Source organism: Hippocampus zosterae, chromosome 16, assembly GCF_025434085.1.
Source record: "Hippocampus zosterae strain Florida chromosome 16, ASM2543408v3, whole genome shotgun sequence".
Taxonomy (NCBI): domain Eukaryota; kingdom Metazoa; phylum Chordata; class Actinopteri; order Syngnathiformes; family Syngnathidae; genus Hippocampus; species Hippocampus zosterae.
Window position 1 is genome coordinate 18,003,965 of NC_067466.1, and position 23,259 is coordinate 18,027,223.

The following is a 23,259-nucleotide window of genomic DNA, read 5'->3' on the forward strand; positions in this document are numbered from 1 at the left end:
AAGACTTTTTGAAATCTTGCCGAAATCAGGCCCAAGTATGATCATATCGTCCTCAAGGGGGATTTTAATATTCATGTGCGTTGTCGTGCTGTACTGGATTCGGCGACTCCATTAAAAACTGTGCAGTCAAAAGCTAGATGCGAGACTTAGCTAGGATGACCAGTGGCTAGGTTGGACCAATGCAGAGGTCGTGGGTTCGATCCCGGCCCCCAGCCTTCCTGTGTGGAGCTTGCATGTTCTCCCCATGCCTGCGTGGGTTTTCTCCGGGTACTTTGGTTTCCTCCCACATTCCGAAAACATGCACGGCAGGCTGATTGAACACTCTAAATTGTCCCTAGGTGTGAGTGTGATGTTTGTTTCTTCTCTGTGTGGCCTGCAACCGGTTCAGGGTGTCCCCCCCCCCCCCCCGCCTACTGCCCGAAGACAGCTGGGATAGGTTCCAACACCCCCTGCGACCCTTGTGATCGGAAAATGGATGGATGGATAATTTAGGCTAACCGTCACAACCCGCGTGTACTATTTCAAAACAATTGTATTTATTTTTTTGCTCAGATTTTTGCCTCCGATAGATTCCTGCAGTTTTTCGTTGATGAGGTTTCTTTTATGACAAAATTATGTGGAAAAGTGGTGCACATGCAGTTAAAATCTTTCTCGGATGAACCTCACGGAGAGCTTCCAGTCAGGTTTAAAGATGATGCATAGCATAGACTCGGCCCTGTTGATGAGTTTTTAATGACATCCTCCTGGCAAATGACAGTTGGAGACCATTCTCAACATACAAATGTGTGATTCCCAGTTTTGCTATTCAACGCGTTTCAATGAAGCCCAACAAACTGTTGTGAAAGCGCTATATAAATCAGCATGTATTGTATTGTATTGTATTGTATACCCCCCCCAAAAAAAATTTGATCAAAATCTAATCGTCCAGAGTCATATGCTATATCAGCTTGCACGGCGAATAGAAATGTAAAGCTCACATCAACCTTGATACGTCTTTTTTACGTCCTCTTATGAGCCCTTGCAGTTCCTCTGAGGTGTGTTTTTACTTTTAGAAGCCAAAGGCGAGAATTTTGGCTAACGGGATTAGTATTTCATGGAGTCAACTTTGCAAACACCTGAGGGGCTACACCCCCAGCCCCACCGCCACCACCCATCCCCTTCTGCTTCTACCGTCAAAAACGCCACATTGTGACATTCTGATGCCTGCACTCTCGCCGCACGTGTCCTTGTAGACATGTTGTGGGCAATTTACACAATCCGAGAATAAAAAAAAACAAAACATCTCTCACTCCGAGGCTCTCTCTTGAGTGATGTAACGATGCTCATGGACGCCTCGTATGCCACCGCAAACAAATAGGGCGCAACGGACGCCTTCAGCCTGCACGCGCTGCGCCAAATGTTGCTTAAAGAGCACCACAACACGCCTACTACTAATTAAGGATGAATTATTAAAGGCACGCGCTGGAGTTTATGAAGTGGTTATAGAGAATGACGTATTATCAATTGCAGTCGGAATGTTTAGTTTGTGCCGATGCATTTGGGTCGCATGGAAACGGAATGGGTTGGTGGGAAATGAATCCGGACTTGTTATTTTTTATTAAATTTCACATTTTTGGAAGTATGAATTGAACATAATTATAGAATTTTTTTTCTTAGATGTTTTTTTCCTGCTTGGTCTTATTTTTTACTTTACCTTATTCGATTTAGCTTAATTTTTAGATCTTATTCTATTTTTTTTTGTTTGTTTAATTGTATTTTTTTAAGTCATTCAACTATTCGATTTTACTTCTACTTCCACCAATTTCTTGAACCAAGTCCCTTTTATCTCCTTGTGCCTTTTCTGCAAAGGACTTTCTTCTGGCTTTTGATTGGCCTGGAGGTAACATGAGGGCCGTTATAGCGCCACCTGTCGTAAATCTCTGGTATTGCCCCTCATCAGCATTCTAGACCGTTGCTTTTTATTAAAATCTTTTTTTGGGGTGGCGAGGGCGGAAATGTTTGCTGCTGCGTTGTGGGTAGGGATGCTTGCGTCGCGCTCGACTGCCGGCGCTCTCGGCTGATGTTCACTGACACGAATTCTCCGACAGGTGCGGCGCTCGCATGCCCTTACAACGCTGCGAGTGAAAACATGGACCAAAGGGGTTGGGGGGGGGGCGTGTGGGATGTGATGCACTCGAACGTAATGTGACGGGTTCAAAGGCTTGCCTGTTATTGCGAGACTCATTACGGGCTGCCGCCTCGATGGGTGCAAAAAAACAAAAAGTCACGTCTTTCCTGCGCTTCATAGAGAATATTTCATCCACTTTAGCGGTGTATGTATGTATGCATGTATGTGCGTGAATACATGTCGGGAGCTCCGATAAGACCGTGACAAAGATCGTGCTTGTCCGAATAAATCGCATCTCTCACTTTAATTGCATCTAACGGCACAGATTAGCGATTTATTCGGGGGAATTAGATGAACATGTTTTAATCCCGGTGTTCATTTTGTCCGCAAACAATATGGCAGCTTCCATCCCGACGGAAAGGACACCCGCTCATTAAAGCGAGCTGGCCTGCTTTATGTAACTTGCAAATATGATGAGCGAAATGCCAGGCAGATTAACTGTGCCTGCCATGTTGGATTTGCCTGTAATTAGTGGACTGATTGGACAATTCATTAGGTACACCCGAGGTCCCCTTTTTGCCGTTTATTTATTTTTGTCGCTCAAGGAACCACAAAGAACACATTTTGGCGGTTAAATTCTCACTATTGCAACTCAATTGGCCACCTGGGGCCAGTATAATACAGACACAATTGCACTGTAAGCCGTAGTCGTGTTGGTTGTTCTTTGCAGAGGATCAAGAATATATAGATGTGACTACTGTTTCTTTGTCCTCGTGTTGAGTTCGGAACGCCATCGTGTGAAGGGTCATAAACACCCTGACAGCGATGCTATTCATTAGCCTGTCAGGGGTGTTTTGCATTGTTTGTTAGCATTAAGCTAACCACTGTATTGATATTTGATGCATCTGTGACAATATTTTATTATTTTAATAGATAATGATACAATTAGAATTTCATTTAAAATAAAAATAAGTGAGAGGACTTGGAGCTAGTTTTTAAGTCCTCGGCTTTTTTTACTTTGAGCTTAATTTAGCGTAGCTTTGCTGACTGCTGTGTTTTGCTCACAGTGGTTGAATCGACACATGGGCACCTTTAAAACCCTTAAGAGAATTAATTAGCACGGTGGATGGAATTAATGCGGCCGTCTTTTGTCCCGCGCGTCCTTTTCACATGAAATATGGATGAACTTTTTGAAAAGCGGCCACTCTGAAGGGCCCTTCATGTTAGCACCACCACGGTTCTCCAACGCGGAGCCGATGACGTCCATCTTTTCACTGCATAATTTTTTTTGGGGGGTGGGGGGGTTATTGTGTGCAAATGTCAATAGTCATCTCGGCTCCTTTTTGTGTTGCTTGAAATGCATTTTTGACATGTGCAAGCCCCCCCACTCTCCCCACAAGGAATGGGGGGGGGGGGGGGGGGGGTTTGAGCTGCTTCTGACTGAACGATAAAAAAAAGTTCTTGTTCATTTTAAATGCCAAGCAAAGAGATGGGGTTGGATTTTTCAGCCAATCGTCAAACTTTCAAGCGTTTCAAGTCCTATGAAAAGGGAAGACCCCCATCGAATTTGGACGATTTGTGTCTTTTCGTGGTACCAAATGCCATGCTGCTCAGTGAAACTCAATTTGGGAGCTGGGGGGAAAAAAAAACCCAAAAAGTAATTGAACTTCACTGTTGATTTAAACCAAAAGGGATGAATTCCTTTGGCTTCTCACAATAGCTCCTAAACTTCACAGCCGCCAAGTAAAACTGGCTTTCAGGGTTGAATTATCGCAAGAAATTGTGTGGTTTACATGCCAGAGAAACTGAAACCAACCAGAATCATCAACACGCTGCCACAGTAATTAAAATGCTCAAATGTAATTTCACTTTGCTTGTAGGTGAAGTTCCGCGGGGGCTGTCTGGGCGTCGAAAAGAAAATTAAAAATGAAAACGCCGATTTATATCAAAAGCAGGATTGCCCGACTGCGGGAGGGCTGCGCGGCATATCAAACATGAACCATGAAAAGCCCACCAGGATGACAAATTGTGTACGGAGACGATCCCGAAAAGGTAATAATTGATGTCGGCACCCTTCCAAAAAGTTTCATTTCTGATGTGTCGCCATCACAAAAAGGGAGCGCTTTCATTTTTATTATTATTATTTTTTTTTACCTAGCTGGCATTAAACATAAAAGCCTGACGTACCCAAACTAAATTTGAAAAATCTCTTATTTTCCAATAAGTCATTTGCACATTGACATTTGCATTTGGATTTCATTTTCTGCACTTTTTTCCCCCACATGAAGTTATATTCATTCATTCATTCATTCATTCATTCATTCATTCATTCATTCCCTATAAAATGTATATTTAGAGCAATTAGTTCTAAAGTTCAATCTCCACAAACTTGAAAACCTGTTGCATCCGCCTTTTGTGTGTGGGGGGGGGACGGGGGGGACGGGGGGGGGGGGCACTCACGACACCCCTCCCAAATTTCATGTTGCTGGGGCTCGATTGTCAAAACACGAAAATAAGGACCCAACGCCCCCCAATGATAGCGGACCGCTTGTTTGGTGTGTGCGCTTAAGTCGGCATTCATCTGATTTTTAGCGAGCGCAAATGTTGCTCGGGATCATCATCCTCATCATCGTCATTATTTGCATTGTTTGAAAACATGCACTCCGGAGCGAACCAATGCCCATCGCGAAGGGTTTTGACATGCAGATGCGCGCCGGGAGCGCCCCGGTAAATTGTGCATTTTGCGCATAAGGACAGTAAATGGCGCACTTTTGACAAATTGCGGCCGCCTTTATGAAAGAAAATGACACCGTTTTGCTTCTGTGGCACGCTGCGGATCGTATTCGAGCGGGTGAATAATGTCATCTTTTTTTTTTTTTAAATACTACGTGAAAAGACTATTTGACATAAAAAAAATTCAGACGTCCTTTTCGATGTTTTCCTTAATGGCTTTTGTTGTTTCTGTCTTATCTGCACGGTAGTTGAAGGCTGCCCGCATTATGGAGATTTATGAGGGGCTCTGCATTATTCGCTCGCTTTTGAATCTTTTGCGCAACTTATTGCTATGCGGAAACAGGAAGAGAAGGGGAAAATTAAACATCTGAATGAGTGGAGTGAATTTTAATATTCACCCCCCACCCCCCCACTTCCCAGAGAGAGTTTTATTGAATTGTATTTTGAAAGGACTTTTAATTCAAATTGTGGCCCCTTCAGGACAAGCAAAAAGCGAGTCGTTCTTAAGAGCTTTCAGCGTGGTGTTTGCAAATTGATTGTAAAACATCGACAAGAAAAGAATCCCCCCCCCTCCCCCCCACACAAAAAAAAAAGACGAACGCATTAAAAAGGGCAAACCTGCTCAAATGCATTGCTGGCAAAATGTCATCAAACGTGCCATTTCATAATGTTCCTATTCCTGCAATGAAGTTCTCCTCGTGTCCGGGTACACGTGAAAGGCTCCCTTCCACACACGCGGCATCCAATTAGGACGAACATCGCGGCTCCGGATGCGCGCTCAATAACGAGGAGAACGGTCGATGCCGGAGTCTTTGAACAACTAAGAAAGCGACGCTGCTCTAAGACAATGTCAAAAGATCCAACGGTGAGTCCGCATTGACTTTTTTGGCCGCCGCCCTCCCCCCCCTCCACTAACTTTGCTTTGCCCTCACGTCCGGCATGGGGAGAATTTGTTTTCCCGACCCCCTTCTATCTTTTAGGTCGGCTTCCACATAAGAGAGTCGGGTAGAAGAGATGACGTTTTTCCCCCGCCGGGGTCTGAACACGACGTTGTCGTCATTTCAACCAAACTGGAATGGTCAATACAAAGCGACCGTATGCGCACGCATGAAAACATACATGGCATGACGGATGCTGCTTTGTTTGCGTCACGTAACGCGGGCTGCGATGTGGGCTGACGCCCTTGACGTTGCGATCTGGGCGCGTACATCTTCTCGCTTGGCTCTCGAAGAAGGCCGACGCTTTTGCTTTCTACATTTCCGGCCTTCCGATAACAGGTATGCTGCTGTTTGGTGTGAGCGGTTTCCTGATCTATCGAAAAATTCAACTGTACGTGTGGTCTCCGTTCGCAATCTGACAAGTCGATATATGGATGAAGGCTGCCTTTGGAGGGATAACAATGCCCACTTTAGATTGACTTCAGAGGTTTTATTGATCTTCACTTTAAAATTTGTATTTCCATTGTTGTCAATGTGAATTTATACATGTGATCCCCCCCCCTCCCCCATGGAACAATATGGCTGTTTTAAAAAGACACATTCCATTTTTACGCCGCCAAATTTTTTAAAGGGCAACAATTTTTAGAAAAAAACTTAAAAGTGAAAACCCAGCCACCTTCTCCACACACACACACACACACTGCACATGCTAGTGCTGACGCGGCTACATGGCAAACACATCAACAGCTAATCAGCACAACGCTAACACCGAGCGCAAACCGACGTGGCAGAACAAAACTCGTTTCCATTAAGTCGGGGTGGTGGTCGAAAAACATACTTTGAGGAACAGCACACAAGTAGGTCAAGCTTCTCGCGCTAACCTTTAGCACACATGCTAACCCGCAGACGTGAACGGGAGCGGGGAACATGATTTAGCACTGGGGAATGATGTTAGCTGCCTCGCGGTAAGATTGAACAATTCTAAAATATTAATTATTGACAGTGATGGCATTTCATGAGCAAAACATAACATTTTGTTGAACTTCACAACTTAAAATTTTATGAAAGGTTGTTGCCTTGAAATTTTAAGTTCACTCAACGTATTTTTTTTGTGTAGTCATGAACGTACGCAGTCTAAGCCGCGAATGACATTTATGCAGTATGTTATTTTGCATAAGTTTGAGTCGATGGCGGTGGTTGAGTAATAATTGTATTAATCCACATGGCAGCTCATTTCTCTACAGCGTCTTTCCATTTCCTCCCAGGCTAATTAATAAAAGCAGCAGAGCTTAAGAGGTCCTTTGGTACAAATGTCCCCCTCGATGGAATAATCCACCTTCATAAACTACTCCCGAGGGAACACAGTCCAAACAATAAAAATATCAAAATTGGCACTTCCGGGTAATTCTGGGTCTCTGCAGACCCGATTCATCAGCAACGAGCATCGGCAATAGAAAAGGAGGAATTGAGGAGTTGTAGCCCGAGGTGGTCAGCTGCTGTTCTTCGTTGTTTTTTTTTTTCAAGGAACTCAAAACTGTCAGGGGACTCCAGAAGCAGCAAATGTCAACATGGAAATTAGATGCCCGTTCTAATTGACTTTTTTTTTTTTCAGTGCTCAATGCTGATTCAAGACCAGCAAAAAAACGGGTGGATTCTGCTACGTAACTCAAATTCCACAAAGGTAAGATTAATCAGAATGCCGACCTTGAGCCCAGTGGAAAATTTTGCGGTTGACTTCCCCTTAAAGAAAAAAAAAAGCTGTGCCTGTACTGTGCACTTTGAGATGTGTTCCGAAATGTAAAGTGTGTTACAAATGAAACAAATATTAAAAAAAAAAAAAAAAAAGGTAACATGCTCATGGGTCGCCTTTTCTACTGAATTCATTCAACAAGATAAATAAAAGCGTTCTTGTTTTATCTTCTTTTTCGATGGGGCATGACATGAATAAACATGTTTGGTGCAACGTTGCTGTGAGTTGCATCATACCCACAGTACAACATTAATTTGAGGGTTGTTGGGGGAGCACGGGGGTGGTGGGGGTGAGGGTGAGGGTGGAGAATGTTGTTAGTTCCTACCAATATGTATCATAAGAAAGCCCGTTAGCTGCGTTTGGACAAGCGGCGGACGGCCGTTTCAGGCATGTCAGTCATTCCAGGCTTGAAATCGAAGTGACATTGTAGATTTCGCAAGTGGAGGTTATCTGCCCCCTGGTGGTGGGAATTTCTTGCAAACGGGATTCTTCCAAACCAGAGACACGCAACGAGAGTGATGCTTCGAATTGTAAAAATGCGCTCGGGTTAGAATAAATTAAACCTTTCTCCACTGGGCACTTCATTAGGCACATCTGCAATTCAAAGGGCTGCGCCAAGTCAGGTTTTGAGTTTAAAACTGGGTTTTCAGCAAGGGGTAGGGTTTCAAATTCAGGTTTTAAGACCCGATTGCTGTTTCAGGTTAGGTTTTTGAACCCCTTATAAGGTTTCAAAGTAAGCTTTGAAGTTTGGGATTAGGGTTTCAAGTCCAGGCTTCAAAAAGGTTTGACCTAACAAAGCCATGGTTAGGATTTCCCAGGATTTGGAATGAAACCAAAACGACAATAAAAAAAAGTACAATTGTTCAACGATCACCCATGAAAAGTCAGCATTGGTGGCCATTTCTGTTGCTTTTGTCTTCCTGCAAACCTTTGTAATTGAATCTGTTTTGTTATTGATGTTGTGTGACGCGCGCAAAAACTTTTTTGTTGTCCTCCCGCCATAAGACATCTCCTATCAAGTTTTGACGAGTTTTCATTGCCTTCCTTGAAATTGCTTGCGGCTTTGTCGGTGTCGTCGTGGGTCAACACCACTTTTGCGTCACGCAGCGGCCGTCTTTGTGCGCAGGCGTGCGACAAACAACACGTAGGCCTTTTGTGAGGTGCGCCCCCCCCCCCCCCCCCCGACATCTTCATGACGCCCTTTTTCTGCCCACGTGGAAGGGCTGCCGTTGCGCACGCAGTCGCGCAGCAGATCACTAATACATTTCCGTTCTTGCTTCAACAACAACAACGGCTGAATGGCGCTGCTTTTCTTTGTTGTCCGAAGGCCATCACAGGAAGTGGGGCGCCATTTTGTAGAGTCCCATCGACCCCGAGCGGCGAGACGAGGCCGACCCAGCACACAGAAAATCCCATCTGGGAGAAGATCGCAGGTCAGCGCTCACTGCGATATCTGTTGTTGTTGTTGTTGTTGTCTCGTCTTTGTGTGACTTAATCAACACATCGAGATGTTTTGTGTTCAGGTCACGGGGAGCGCGACGCCTTACGAAGACTTTCAGCCAACACGGACGCCTCAAAGCGTCACTGCAAGCACAACAAAAGGTTTTCCGTGGGTCATTTATTTGTCTCTTTTTTTATTAGGGACACAGGTGTTTTTGTGTTTCAGAAGGTGTTGCTACTCAAAGTAAAAATATTGAACGTTGAAGGAATTGTCAACATCAGTCCTCAGTGGGAAGGCTGGTGTGAAAAAAAAAAGTACATTGAATCGAAACCAAATTGGAAAAGGATCACGACATTCAGTCTTGTAGAAATCTACAACACTTGTGGAACAGATCAAGTCAGTCTAAACTGGGAAGACCCAGGTGGCAAGAACTTTATTCCAATCCGTAACATCCTATTTAACACCTTCTGAATCTGGATCCAAACCCGATTGCGCATTTGGCCCGTGTAAGCTCAACATGGAAAAGTCCTATTTCACATTGTTGCATGTTTCAAAGGCTATTGTATGAGATTTATACGTATTACTCCGAGCTAGCTGTCCCACAAATTTTGTGAATCTGGATCCTATCCAGAGTGGCCAAATAGCAACAATGTAAACGGGGATAAGCCTTTTCAACATCTTCAAATGTGGACGGGTCTACACAAGTCTAAAATATTTTGCGTTTAAGTGCCCTTCATCCAAATCCATTCCAGATTGCTCGAGTAGCAACAATGCTACTCCTAATTCAATTCTAATTAACATATCCGATATTAAGAAGGGATATAGTTGGTAAGGTAACTCCCACCTGCTCTGAAATCAGGCCCGATCCAGACTGAGCGTCAATTCAACAGGGGAAATCATGTTTAACATTCACATGCTTGTGTCTACTAGATTGCATAGATATTTTCCCCCCACACGTGATCTGAATTTCAATGCGAACCAGATCATTTTGTAAACTCAAACCTCAATGTGTGTCGGATGAGGTCGCGACTGTGCTCGTGTACGACCTCAATAGACAAAGGAAACAATGTGGAATAAGGTCGTGGTGTCGCTATGTTTTTAGCCCCGACGCAGACTTGCTTTTTGGCTTTATTGTTGTTGCTGCAAGCCTCCTCCTCAGCGAGTAACAAATCGGTTTGGGTGGAATAGAGTAATGTGCAAATCCAGCCCGCGCGGACCGACAGCTAATCAATAGCTAGCGGTGGCCTCTGTATGGATCCTCTGCTGGCTTTCGAGCCCGTTTGGAGTCAACTGGTGCCATTCGCACATACATCAACTTGTTAAGAGTACAAACATAAGCTAGGAAGGAAGCTGAATTAGCGCCGATTAGCAACGCTAAAAGTTGCAAGCGCTTGATGACAATCTGGTCCGTGACGTCTTTTGACTGACTTACACTCCACATGAAGCGGCCTCATCGCCATCACAAATACGCAAGGGCTTACTTGGAAGCGGGGTGTGTTCAAAATAACCTCAATGAGCCCCATCAAGTCTCCACGCTCACAATAATCACACAGCAATCATCTCCGGTTCAGTTCCGTTGCTTTGTGAACATATTGTTGACAAGGGCTTGTTTACTCCCACGACATAATCATCATCGCCAAACATCATAGCCCTGTCGGCCTTTATGAGATAGGAAAGTTGCCATCGACAAAGGCAGGAAAGTCTGGAATTTGTCCGGATCAGAGAGAGAGAGAGAGAAAGCGAGAGAGAAAAAAAAATACACAACTCATCAGGAAGCAATGCGGTGACCCGATCGCGTCAAAGAAGTCTCGTTCCGGCGGGCAACAGTGTGACGCAGAGTCACGCCAAATGGAGAGTAAAATTAAGCTGCCAATACGCTCCTGCCTGTCCAATCTGCAACTGCAACACTTCCGGGAGAGTTACCGGGTGGGAAATCGCCGACATCACGTGATTTGCATCCGTGACGGCTGGCTGGATTTCTGCCTGACATGTGTGGAGGAGACGCAACGTCAACTATTCGGCGTTAATTCCAAGACTCGATCGAGAGACTCAAAAGCACAGAGGATGTCCGGAGGAAAGGAGGCAAAGGGTTTCCTGAAAGGAGGCGAGGAGGAGGCGCAAGACGGAAAAGAAGACGAGAGACATTGCGACGGGATGGAGAAAAGAGGAAATCTGGAGGGGGCGGGGGAGAAAGACCGGGACGATAAGGAGAACAAAGTGAGTGATCGGGAGGAGGAGAAAAAGAGCGACGGCGAGGAAAGGGAGAATCACCGAGGGGAGCAAATTGAGCGGGTGAAGGAGAAGAAAGTGAAGCGGAAGGAGGACCGGGAGCGGGAGAGTAACCCGGCCGAGGACCAGAACAACCGCAAAGTGGAGGAGGAGAAAAGCATCCATCACGCTGAGAAGGAGAAAGAGGGAGTTGAGGGTGACCACGTGGTGGAGGATGCGAGCGGCCATGTTGACGAAAAGACGATCAACCGGGAGGCAGGTGAGAAAATGAAAGAGGAGCTTCGCTGGGTGAAGGAGGAGGAGGAGGAGCTGGAGACCGACCTTGAAAACCACTCAAGAAACGCCAACCGGGAGGAGAAATGGAATGAGCAAGAAGAAAAGACCGACTTGCTGAAAGGGGAGGAAGGGAGCCTTCATAAGGAGGAGGAGGAACGGAAAGACCGGCAGGTGGAAGAGAAGAAAGAAAGTGACGACGAAGAGGAGGAGAGAAGAAACCAGCAGATGTCCGAGCAGGAGGAAGAGGAAACGAGGAGGTGCCATGAGGAGGAACCGAGTGACCAAGAGGAGGAAACCAACTCGGGGGAGGAGAAAGGCCGTCATCGTGAAGCTGAGGAGAAAACGAGTGACCCAGTGAAGGAGGAGGAGGAGAAGAATGTGACTGGGAACGAGGGAGAGAAAACGAGCGACCGGGAGGAAGCGGTGGAGAAAAAAACAAATCGGGAGGAGGAGAAAAGACGTGATGACAAAGAGAAGCAGACTGAGCGTCTGGAGGAGAAGACGGACGGTGACCACAATGAAGAGGAGACAATCCGTGAGCAGGAGGAGGCCAATCGTCATAAAGAGAAGACGGACCAGACAGAGGAGAAAAGAAATGATCGGGGGAGGGTCAATGAGGAGACGGGTGACCAGGCGGAGGAGCTGAAGAACGAGAGAAATCGTGACGTGGAGGACCAACGGGGTGACCAACGCACGGAGGTGAAAGGAACTGAGCAACAACAAGAGAGAGAGAATGATCAGGAGCAAGTCGAGGAGGAAGCAAACGGCAAAGAGCAGCAGGAGACTTGCTGGTTGACACAGAAGAAAAACGGCAAGCGGGCCGAGGAGGCCGACCATCACCAAGATGAAGAGAAGATGAATGAGCAGGAGGAGGAGGAGCTTGACCGGGTGGAGGAGGACAAAGGTGACCGGGAAGAGGGGCCGGAGAAAGAGAGGGATCAGGATCAAGTGGGTGAGATGATCCAAAGCTCCCTGGAGGAGGAGGCCGAACAGGAAGGGGAGCGAGAGGAAAAACGGTCTGATCGCGAAGAAGAGAAGAAAGACCAGGAGGAGGAAAGAAGGAAGGACCAAGACGAGGAGGAGAGTGACTTGCTAAAGGAAGAGGAAAGGAAGGGTGACAGTCAAGAGGAGAAAAGGGCCGACCAGGAGAAGAAGGAAGGAGGCCATTATTTCGGGGAGAACAAGAACGAGCCGCAGGGCGACGATGGGACTCGCGTAGAAGAAACGAGCCCGGAGGCGGCGATCGGCCGGGCGACGGACGACAAAGCGGGCGATGGCGGTGAGGAGATGAAGGAGGAGCGGCAAAGTCGTCCCGAAGACCAGAAGAAGAAGAAGAATGAATGGGAGGATGTGAAAAGAACGGGTTGCGAGGAGGACGAGGAGGAGATTGACTGGGTGAAGGAAGAGGAAAAGGGAAACCCGCAGGAGGGGGGCGGTGATCGCCTAAAGCCCAAAAAGAGCAACCCCGAAGACGACGAAAGGAAAGACCAAGACCGGATTGATCAGATGGAGGAGGAGAAAAGGAGCGAGGAGATAAAAAACGGCAAAAGAGATGAAAGGAAAAGGATCGAGCGGGAAGAGACGATTGACTGGGGGGAGGCGGAGAACGCAAGTGACGGCGGGGGGGCGGAGAAATGTGACGAGCGCCAGGCAAAAGTCAGCCACTGCAAAGGAGAGGGCGAAAAGGGCAACTCTGAGGCGGAGGAAAAACGCGGCGGCCACCGAGAGGAGCAAACCCGCCGCATGACGCAGGAGCAGGCGCGTGATGGCGGCAACCGAAAGAAGAAGCCACAGGAGGAAGAGTCTTCTCGCAAAGACGGCGAGGGGAAGAGCGACCGGGAGGAGGAGAAATGGGATGGCCGAGAGGAGAATCTGGACGGCCCGACGGAAGAGGAGGAGATGCAACGTGAGGAGGAGGAGACGAGTGAAGAGCAGGAGGAGGATGAGGAGGAGGGAAGGAACGACGACGATGAAGAGGAGGAAAAGTACGAAGAGAAAGCTGCTGATGGTGAAGAGGAGAAAAGGAGCCGCCGGGAGGAGGACAAAAGCAACAAGGGCACTGCCAAGGAGGAGAGGAGCCAGAAGAAGGTACCGCGGAGGGGCAGCTATGAGAAGGGGGAGCAAAGAAGGAGCCTCCGAGAGGCGCAGATCAACTCGATCCGGGAGGAGGACGAAGGCCATCGCGAAGATGGCGAGATGAACCAGCGCAAGGAGGCGGAGCCAGGGAACCACCGGCCGCAGGAAGCTGGCGGGTGGAGGGAAGGCAAAGGGACTGAAGGTGTTGAGGGGAACAGGGTTGAGCGGGAAGAGGAGCAGCAGCAGCAGCAGGAGGAGGAGGGGGAGAACGGGGGTGATGATCGGGCAGGCAGCGGGGAGGAGGAGGAGAAGATGAAGATGAGGCAGGAGGACTGGATGAAAGATGAGAATGAGGGAGGGGCTGTTCATGCGGTGCAGGAGAAAATGGCTGAGCAGGAACAGGAACAAGAGGAGGAAGGAGAAGAGGACAAGAGAAGCCATCATAATTCGCAGAAACGGGAAGACCCAACGCAGGATGCCCAGTGGATGGGGGAGGAGAAAGAAGAGGAGAAAAGGAAGGAGGAGAGGACTCATCCAAAGCACGACCGGGAGGGAGGGGGGGAGGAAAGGTCTTCTGAGGAGGAAGGAAAGGCGGACCGAGATGAGGAACAGGAAAACCAGAAGGAGGAGTCGGAGAAAGATGAGGAGGAAAAAGAGGCTGACCAGGGAGGGGGGAGGTGCCAGGAGGAGGAGCGACCGAGCTCCCGGGGGGAGAACGGGAATTCCCACGAGGAGGACCAAGAGGAAAAGAGTGACCCGGAAGAGAGTCGCCCGGAGGAGAAAAAGGACGAGGAGAAAGAAAACGGCGGGGGTGAGAGCAACCCGGCGGGCGAGGCGGGGGAGGCGGAGCACACTGAGGAAGAGAGCGACCGGGGGGAGGAGAGAGGCAGCGACGATGGCGAGGAGGGGAAAGAAAGTGACAACGAGGAGGAGAGCGACCGGGATGACGAGGAGGAGGACAGCGACGACGATGACGACGAAGCCGAAGACGACACTGAGGAGGAAGAGGAGGAGACCGACAAGGACGACGAAGACGACGACGACGACGAGAGCGACAGCGAAAGCGAAAGCGATCCCGAGCGGGAAAGCGGCAGTGACGAGGACGACGGCAATCAGGAGGGAGGGGAAGACGGCGGCCAAGAGAAGAAGAAAGAGGAGGAGGAAGGGGGGGAGGGGGCCACAGACGGGAAGGATCGGGTGGGGGGCCCCGAGTCGGCGGCGGAAGACCCGTCCGAGGCGATGGATGTCGACGAGGGTTGCGCCGCGGTGAGACAAAGCAACACCAAAGCCATGGGCGACCACGACAAGGAAAGCGACTTCGACGAGGTGCCCCCCAGCCGTTGGAACGAGGCGGCCAGGAGGCTTTGGGCGGAAAGGTGGATGAGGGTGAGGAGGGAGAACGGCAGGCGGTGGGTGGTCATGAGGGGGAGGAGGTACAGAGCCATGAGGCGGCGCTGGATGACCACCAGGAGGAGGAAGCGAGCAAAGAGAAGTTTGGTGGCCATCAGGAGGAGGATCGGCAGAGCCACGGTGATCCCCGACGCCGGTCGGCCGGGAAGATCCGAGTGGCCGGGGGGGGAACCTGGCAAGTGTGCGTAATGATGGGATGAGGAGGAGGAAAAAGACCGATCACGGGGTCAAAGGTGACCAGCCGGATAGATGGTTGAGGAGATTGACAAGGCTAGAAGAGGAGAAATGGTGAACAGAAGGAGAGGCATGTCGAGAAAAGGAGGCAGGAGGTGAAAAACGAGAAGCGGGAGGAGAAACTTGCGTGGGATCAAATGGAGGAGACGGAGAAAGAAAGGCAGAAGAAAGATGGGGGTGGGGGACGGTCTGATAATGAGGCAACATTGCCTACTAGTGGAGTCATGCCAGTGGAAATATTAAGAGTGTATTATCAGCTCAACTACTGCTTGTCATGTTCATATTACCTTGTTTGCACATTTTAATCGTGTATTGTGTCACATCATAAAATAAAGACTAAATCCACTTGACCGAATATGAACAATCATATCCAAAAATAAATAATCTCTCATTACAACTCCATATAAGGAGATTTGCATTCGCTGGCTCGGGTATGTGCGACATAATAATAGTGACGTCACGGGCGGATGGAAAACGGCACTGTTGCATTTGTACACCAGGGGGCGACCGAGCTCCACGATTCCAGAGCGGCCCGTCCAACCGCAGACGCCTGGAGGACGACTCCCGGGGCGGGGCAAACTCGCGCCCGCTACGCTTCCCCGCTTATGGGGAAGAACTTTTTAAAGACTGGGTGGGGAAACGGAAGCAAAGCCGTAACGGTAAGCTCCTTTAATTCATTGCTTTGCGCCTTTCGTTCGTTTTTTTTTTAAAAATTGTCGCCACTTTGCGCACATTTCAGGCTGTGCTTGTTTTGTTGATTTTAACCGCCTTTCAGGCGGCACATCTCGCACGCCAAATAGGATTTAAAGGAGCAGCCGACTGTAAACATGGATGACATTTTCACCCTGTGTCGAGAGGGCAACTCCGTGGCCGTTCGCCTGTGGTTGGACAACACGGAAAATGACCTTAATTTAGGGTGAGTGGACAAAACTAAACTGGGGAGGAAAAAATGAGTGGCGCGCCTGCGTGTGTGTGTGTGTGCACTAGCCATCAAATAGTTTCCATATTGAGCATGTTAATGATGTCATCGCCACACAATCGAGAGGTCATTATAATAGCAGCATTCCCTGAAAGGAAGCTCGTTCCCGGCCCAGGCCATATATGTACTGTATATTGATAGCGCTCATTTCCTGTGTGGGCGGGGCCAGGCCAACAAGGGGAGGGACTGGTCACCGTTTTCCATCACTGCATCTGGAATGCACGCAATGATGAGCTGCTTTGGAATATTTCAGACGCTCCTGGATTCCTTTTATAGCTCGGGAAGCCACAACCGTGATATCAATTTACGGCAGGGATTCCCAAGTTGCTGCGCTGTCATTTAAAGTGTCAAGGAAAATCAATCTGTTAAAGTACAAGGCGCTTGTTGTACTTTAATCAAAGAAATATGATACTTATTCATGATGGCCACCATTATACACAATGGACTGAACTAGAAATAATTAAACAAAAACAAAAATCCAAAGCAGTCTTGGACACATAAAGACTGGCATCTTGCACAATAGAGATAAAAACAACGGCTGACAGGCATTCCCCTTTTTTCACTGACGTGTTTATCAGTGCGCCAGGCGTCTGCTGGGCCTCAGACCACATGCAGCGTGAGGAAGCGTGCACTGCAGTCTAAATAAAGATAGGAGTGAAGAACAGCAGCTAACGCACACAAAAAAATGTTTGCCTTTCACGCAGTGTTCAACAAATCGAATATTGCAGCAATACCGTGCGCTTTCAGAGACGGCTACAATTTAGAGCAGGGTGTGAAACTTCTTGATTTTCCATTGAAGCCCCTTCCACTCGGAATCTGCCGAAGTGTCGCATTGAGCCCCTTTCACAAGTGGTAACGGATCTGGAAAATATCCAACTTCGCTCTTCATAAAGAACCCATCAAAGGCAGAATATTGCCCAGACCGTACGCACTTTCAAACGACGACATGGCAGGCTGTGCGAAGGGGGTGACATGTCACACGGAACCCAGCGTCTGGCAGAAGGCTGACACGATTTAAATCTGGGAAGAAGCTGACGTTAACGGACCGTATGAAAGGGGCTTAACGTCGGACATGTAAAATAATTTTCTCACTGTGACATTTGCTTTCATCACAACAGAGTGAGAGGAATGAGAGTCAGGTGTTCATGTCCCGGTTTTCTGCTATACCCTTTCACACAAACCCCATCGGAAGCTTAGAATTTTGTGGTTCGACTTTGTGAAAGGTAGCGACAGGAAATGTGAGGACATTTCATATCACTACCTTTCACGCAGAACAGCGACATGAGAAAATTGGGGCGGGGGCTACTTTAAAGGTCTGTGTGAAAGGGGCTAAACAATGCACGAGTTGAAAATGTTCGACATGTAACACAGGCTTTGCTGTCGCCAGGGACGACCACGGCTTCAGCCCGCTGCACTGGGCGTGCCGGGAGGGGCGCGGCGGCCTGGTGGACATGCTCATCATGAGGGGCGCCCGCATCAACGTCATGAACCGCGGCGACGACACCCCTTTGCATCTGGCGTCCAGCCACGGCCACGCCGACATCGTAGCCAAAGTATGCCATCGTCACGTGGCCAAATTCGATGACGTCGTAAGCGCCGAGCGTATTATCGTCTTTGTGTTGTGCGCAGCTGATTCAGTGCAAGGCGGACCCCAACACGGTCAACGAGCACGGGAACACGCCGCTGCACTACGCATGCTTCTGGGGGCAAGAGGCAGTAGCACAGGTACACCCCCCCCCTGCTGGAGAAAAAAAATTACAACAACACTTTGGTTTGTGACATCCATCCATCCATCCATCTTCTACCACTTATCCGGGGCCAGGTCGCGGGGGCAACAGCTTTAGCAGGGAAGCCCAGACTTCCCTCTCCCTAGCTACTTCTTCCAGCTCTCCCCGGGGGATCCCGAGGCGTTCCCAGGCCAGCTGGGTGACATAGTCTCTCCAGCGTGTCCTGGGTCTTCCTCGGGGTCTCCTCCCGGTTGGACATGCCCGGAACACCTCACCAGGGAGGCGTTCAGGAGGCATCCGAATCAGATGCCCAAGCCACCTCATCTGGCTCGTGACGACCCATAGCTCGTGACCGACTTTGTGACAATAAAAATCAAATTTGACAATGACATTTTTTTTATATCCACTGTCAAATGCCTCCAACTTATGGATGGAACATACATGATGACATGCCTTAAATTACTCCAACGGAATGTGTGTTCAGGATCTGGTGGTGAGCGGCGCTCAGGTGTGTGTGTGCAACCGGTACGGACAGACGCCACTGGATAAGGCCAAGCCTCACCTCAGGCAACTGCTTCAAGGTCAGAGTGGAAACAAGAGGAAGTATTAGCAAGATTATTATTTGAAGGGAGCATTGACACATTGTTGCTCTCTTCGATTGATTCAGAGAAGGCAGAAAAACTGGGACAAAGTTTGACCAAAATTCCCTACAAGGAAACCTTCTGGAAGGGCACCATGAGGACCAGGCCTCGTCAGTCAGCACACAACCAATATCGGCGCCGTTTGTCTTCACTCGTAACTTCACGTCTATTTTTATTTTGCCTTCAGGTAACGGCACTCTCAACAAGCAGGCCGGCATTGATTACAAACAACTTTCACTGCTGGCCAAAATCAATGAAAACCACTCGGGAGAGGTTCGTGTGTCGACCGACCGCCCCACCACCTCGACCCCCACCGTTGTGTGTGAAATGTCCGTGCGCATGGATTTAAAGTATTTCTATTTCCGTGTGTGTGTATCAGAGTTGGCAGGGTCGCTGGCAGGGGGACGAGGTGGTGGTGAAGGTGTTGCAGGTGAGGGAGTGGAGCACCAGGAAGAGCAGAGACTTCAGCGAGGAGCATCCCAAGCTGCGGTAAATTATTCACTCGACAAAGATGCCGTATTCGCATTTTTTTTAAAGTGGAAAACGACAAACAATCGTCGCAACCGTCGTAGTCATCAGAATGCGAACAAAACAGGCGTGCGTACAAATTTTGCAGTTGAAGTTGGAATGTAAATCACTGCATGGGCTGGAACAGAGGTTTGGTACGGTGGGCTGAAAGGGACAAAAAGGTCCTTTATTTTTTTTTATATTTAAATTTTGGCGGCCCGGTAGTCCAGTGGTTAGCACGTCGGCTTCACAGTGCAGAGGTACTGGGTTCGATTCCAGCTCCGGCCTCCCTGTGTGGAGTTTGCATGTTCTCCCCGGGCTTGCGTGGGTTTTCTCTGGGTGCTCCGGTTTCCTCCCACATTCCAAAAACATGCGTGGCAGGCTTATTGGACGCTCTAAATTGTCCCTAGGTGTGAGTGTGAGTGCGAATGGTTGTTCGTCTATGTGTGCCCTGCGATTGGCTGGCAACCGATTCAGGGTGTCCCCCGCCTACTGCCCGAAGACAGCTGGGATAGGCTCCAGCACCCCCCGCGACCCTAGTGAGGATCAAGCGGTTCGGAAGATGAATGAATGAATGAATATTTAAATTTTTCACTGAGTAGTGTTGACTATGAGTCGCTATGCTGTTGTGCAGGATCTTTTCTCACCCCAACATCCTCCCAGTTCTGGGAGCATGTCAATCCCCCCCGGCCCCTCACCCCATCATCATCACCCCTTACATGCCGTACGGATCTCTCTACAACCTTCTCCACCAGGGCACAAGTGAGTCTCGGTCCTCTTCGGCACGTGCGGTTCTAAGTAAAACAAAAGAGTAGGCGCGCATCTCTACACCCCCCCCCCCCCCCCCTCCGTGTGCTCTTCAGCTCTGGTGGTGGACCAAAGCCAAGCGGTCAAGTTTGCGCTGGACGTCGCCAGTGCCATGACCTTCCTCCACACCCTGGAGCCATTGGTGCCACGGCTGTACCTCAACAGTAGACATGTCATGGTGAGAGGCGCCCCAGTCTGGCTTTGTACTTCAGTTCCCTTGCACTTGGATTTTGTTAACTACCGCTAATTACAATTTCAAAACATCTTCTCAGAACACAAAACGTGAGTCCACCTAACTTAATTCAATGACGTTGAACCGAGTAATCACATTAAAATTTAATTTTCTATTCAGCTAACGTTAATAAATGTGTAATATCTGCAACCACCTGACCAGAAAAAAAAATCTTATGTTTCATCTTCTCAGATGTGGATTTAGTTAGCCTGCATTAATAAACACGACTACGGCGACGTCTCCATCACTGTAAAAAAAAAAAAATCACGTTGATGTGCTTGTCAACCGCATGGCAGATTGACGAGGACATGACGGCAAGGATAAGCATGGCGGATGCCAAGTTCTCCTTCCAGTGTGCCGGACGCATGTACTCTCCGGCCTGGATGGCCCCAGAAGGTAGTGCGAGCTTTCTCTATCGACATAACGCAACCTTCCCGCAGTCGAGACATTTCGACACCCATCTTGTGACATTTCAGCCCTCCAGAAGCGCTCGGAAGACATCAACAGGAGATCGGCCGACATGTGGAGCTTTGCCGTGCTCCTGTGGGAGCTGGTCACCAGGGAGGTGCCCTTCGCCCATCTCTCTCCAATGGAAATTGGCATGAAGGCAAGCATGTTTATACCCCCCCCCCCCCCCAAAAAAAATCACCTCTGTTTTGCCATACATAACCACGCAGCCTCTTCTCAGGTGGCTCTGGAGGGCCTGCGCCCAACCATCCCACCGGGGATCTCGCCTCACATCTGCAAGCTGATGAAGCTGTGCATGAACGAAGACCCCGCCAAGAGACCCAAGTTTGACATGATCATGCCCATCTTGGAAAAAATGCAAGACAAGTGAACTGCGCTCAACTATCTGCTAAGCCGCTGTACATAATGTTGCGTCTACCGCACATTTTCCAGTAAATATACGTCTCGGCTTGAAGTAAGCTTTTGCTTTTTTTAATAGTTTTTTTTTTTATTCTTGGTTGGACTATTTAGTGACCGAATTAAGGCAAAAAAAAAAAAGATAACGCTATATCTCCACCGGTGCAAATAAAGTTTTCTATTTATGATAAATCGTTGCTGTCTTCCTTTTAGTGCGGGGGAATGGCACTCTGGGTCTTTGAGAGCCGTACCAGACCTGTTACATCTGATTCAAACGATCAGAGGGCCGATTGATTGTTTTTTTTTTTTTAACTTTTAGGGACACGTTATATACGCTTATTTGTACGTGAGTAAGGCCCCGCATTGTGGTGGAATTATTAGTCATAAAAAAATCGCATGTGACCTCTTTATGGTTCGACGTTTTGAGAGTGGCTACTTCCTGGTTCAACAGCGCTCTGGATTCCTTGCTCACCTTGTGCATCCTTCGCTATGCTCTCCAGAATTACATTTCATTTTTTATTCCCTTTTCACATTTGCCCTATTCACGGTCTTCACATCTACTTCAACCGGAGTTTTTATAAAGTCGGACGCGTAACATTTTGCCGACAGACGCCGATTATAATGTTTTCATTATATACAATAATGTGTCCAATAATGTGGTGACGCTCATTAGTACCAAAATAGTCTGTCTCGACTATATTGTGGAAATGTTACAACAGATGGATTGTTATTAATGGCGAGGTGAAGTTGTTGTTATCCAGCTCCACGTACAAGATTAAAAATAGAGCAGTGCTGGTAAAACAATAGCGTCGGCGAGTGTTTATTTGGATCGAGTGCCCTTCATCAGGCATCCAGCCATTCAGCATCATTCCTCTCTCTTGCTCCTTTTTACGCCCGCCCCCTTCCAGCTGCCTCCCTTCCCATCCGGTGTTTTTACTCTGCAGTGCTGAGATTTGCTTCATCATCCTGCACCGAAGCACAGGTAAGAGACACCCCCCCCTCCAAAAAAAATGGTACATTTGACTCTTGTAAGAGGAAAAATAAAATAAAGAATGGGTAGTTTCTTCACATGGATTCGATTTGATTGTAACATTTAATCTAGTTCATTAAAAAAAAAAAACTGCTGCTTCATGTTTTGCATGAAAGTTGATGATGTATGTTTTAATGTCGGAAAAGGAAAAGTTTTGTGATGACTTTGATGATTTGCCATGATTTTTTTTTTTGGGGGGGGTGTTGTTTTCCAGTTGGATGGGCGCTTTCCACCATGCTCCAGCATCTGTTTGTGTTCGGCATGCTAGGAGGTGAGCAAAATGTTACACAGGAGTGTCTACATGCTTCAAGTGCATTTTGTTTCCCCTTCTACACTAGTGTTGCTGACGCCGGCGCGGTGCGACCTTATCACAGTGTGCCGTGAAGACGACGGGGACCTGCGAGTGGACTGCCTGGTCAAGGGCAAGCCCAATAAGATCAACAGCTATGAGTTCTCCTGGTCATCAGGCTCCAAGCAATCCCTCATCAACTCCAATGTGTCAGGCCTGGCGGCGGAGGCCGAGTTCCGGCAAGTGAGCCGTGTGACGGAAGTGGAGCCACATGGCTACAGACTGACGTTGAGCGGCTACCTAGACAAGCTGCCGCACAACACCACGTACATGTGCAAGATCACCGGGGAGGGAGCCAGCGTGAATGTGGAGAGAGGTGAGTGCAGGGAGGGAGGACATTCGGAGTCGTATTTCTTCATCTTTATCTCCTTCTGCAGATCATCTCATCCCGTGTGGTGCCGTCAGCGCGTTTCTGCAGAACTCCTGGATTGTCGCCATCCTGATTTTATACCATTGCATGTAATGCTCTAAAATGATTGTGAAATGTTGCACGTGGGCCACCTCTAATGGTAACGCCAAAGAAGCGCTGCTTTAAATGTTCAAAGCGTGGAGAATATTGCTATGGTTCGACTTGGATCCAGTGCATTTGCTGAGTACAGTTAAGGTGTATTTAACTTTGAACGCTGTTACCACGCACCAAAAGCATCTTTTCACAACCGCAAAGCTCCATGTAAAAATACTGTACCACTTTGCATGCGTCTCGTATTCATCGGCAAGAGAGAATCCATACTATTGACATGTTCTCCAGTGATTGTTCTTTTTTTGTGTATTAGTGTAGTTGCACTTTAGCGCTACAGAGTTGTTATGGGAGCATATGCTCGAAAGATGTACTGATTGTTTCAACTCTATTTAATAAAGTCACAAAAATGACAAAAGTGTGACCTATTAATCATAACATTTAACGTGTCTATGTATAACATGTCACATGT

General features: G+C 48.1%; 4 protein-coding genes across 7 annotated transcripts in view; 3 read left to right on the forward strand and 1 right to left on the reverse strand.

Moving 5' to 3' along the window:
• The window catches only part of rpl23a (ribosomal protein L23a), a 243,530-nt gene that overhangs the window by 163,801 nt on the left and 56,470 nt on the right, over positions 1-23,259 (reverse strand). The window lies entirely within an intron of this gene.
• Positions 9,184-15,206, forward strand: LOC127588553 (trichohyalin-like). Its single transcript, XM_052047324.1, has one exon. The coding sequence runs from the start codon at positions 10,818-10,820 to the stop codon at positions 15,147-15,149; it is 4,332 nt and encodes a 1,443-aa protein (XP_051903284.1). The 5' UTR covers positions 9,184-10,817; the 3' UTR covers positions 15,150-15,206.
• On the forward strand, positions 15,821-21,143 carry LOC127588575 (integrin-linked protein kinase-like). 3 transcript variants are annotated; one of them, XM_052047362.1, is made up of 13 exons: positions 15,821-15,853; positions 15,970-16,110; positions 17,561-17,726; positions 17,803-17,898; positions 18,385-18,481; positions 18,568-18,651; positions 18,729-18,814; positions 18,921-19,030; positions 19,683-19,810; positions 19,912-20,033; positions 20,384-20,483; positions 20,564-20,694; positions 20,776-21,143. In XM_052047362.1, the coding sequence occupies exons 2-13, from the start codon at positions 16,022-16,024 to the stop codon at positions 20,923-20,925; spliced, it is 1,359 nt and encodes a 452-aa protein (XP_051903322.1). In that variant the 5' UTR covers positions 15,821-15,853; positions 15,970-16,021; the 3' UTR covers positions 20,926-21,143. The 3 variants fall into 3 exon arrangements, with proteins under 3 accessions (XP_051903322.1, XP_051903323.1, XP_051903324.1); XM_052047363.1 differs by having other exon boundaries at positions 15,822-15,853; positions 15,934-16,110; XM_052047364.1 differs by lacking the exon at positions 15,821-15,853 and having other exon boundaries at positions 15,974-16,110; positions 17,545-17,726.
• On the forward strand, positions 21,780-23,205 carry LOC127588596 (thy-1 membrane glycoprotein-like). The gene is made up of 4 exons (XM_052047387.1): positions 21,780-21,933; positions 22,196-22,252; positions 22,320-22,646; positions 22,708-23,205. The coding sequence occupies exons 2-4, from the start codon at positions 22,216-22,218 to the stop codon at positions 22,791-22,793; spliced, it is 450 nt and encodes a 149-aa protein (XP_051903347.1). The 5' UTR covers positions 21,780-21,933; positions 22,196-22,215; the 3' UTR covers positions 22,794-23,205.

Bases quoted from the DNA above. Each gene is read 5' to 3' on its own strand.
- LOC127588553 (XM_052047324.1), top strand. From the start codon at position 10,818: ATGGAGAGTAAAATTAAGCTGCCAATACGCTCCTGCCTGTCCAATCTG.
- LOC127588575 (XM_052047362.1), top strand. From the start codon at position 16,022: ATGGATGACATTTTCACCCTGTGTCGAGAGGGCAACTCCGTGGCCGTT. The intron at 17,899-18,384 runs GTACACCCCCCC...ATGTGTGTTCAG, and splicing joins GGCAAGAGGCAGTAGCACAG to GATCTGGTGGTGAGCGGCGC. The intron at 19,811-19,911 runs GTGAGTCTCGGT...TGTGCTCTTCAG, and splicing joins CCTTCTCCACCAGGGCACAA to CTCTGGTGGTGGACCAAAGC.
- LOC127588596 (XM_052047387.1), top strand. From the start codon at position 22,216: ATGCTCCAGCATCTGTTTGTGTTCGGCATGCTAGGAG. The intron at 22,253-22,319 runs GTGAGCAAAATG...CTTCTACACTAG, and splicing joins TGTGTTCGGCATGCTAGGAG to TGTTGCTGACGCCGGCGCGG. The intron at 22,647-22,707 runs GTGAGTGCAGGG...CTCCTTCTGCAG, and splicing joins CAGCGTGAATGTGGAGAGAG to ATCATCTCATCCCGTGTGGT.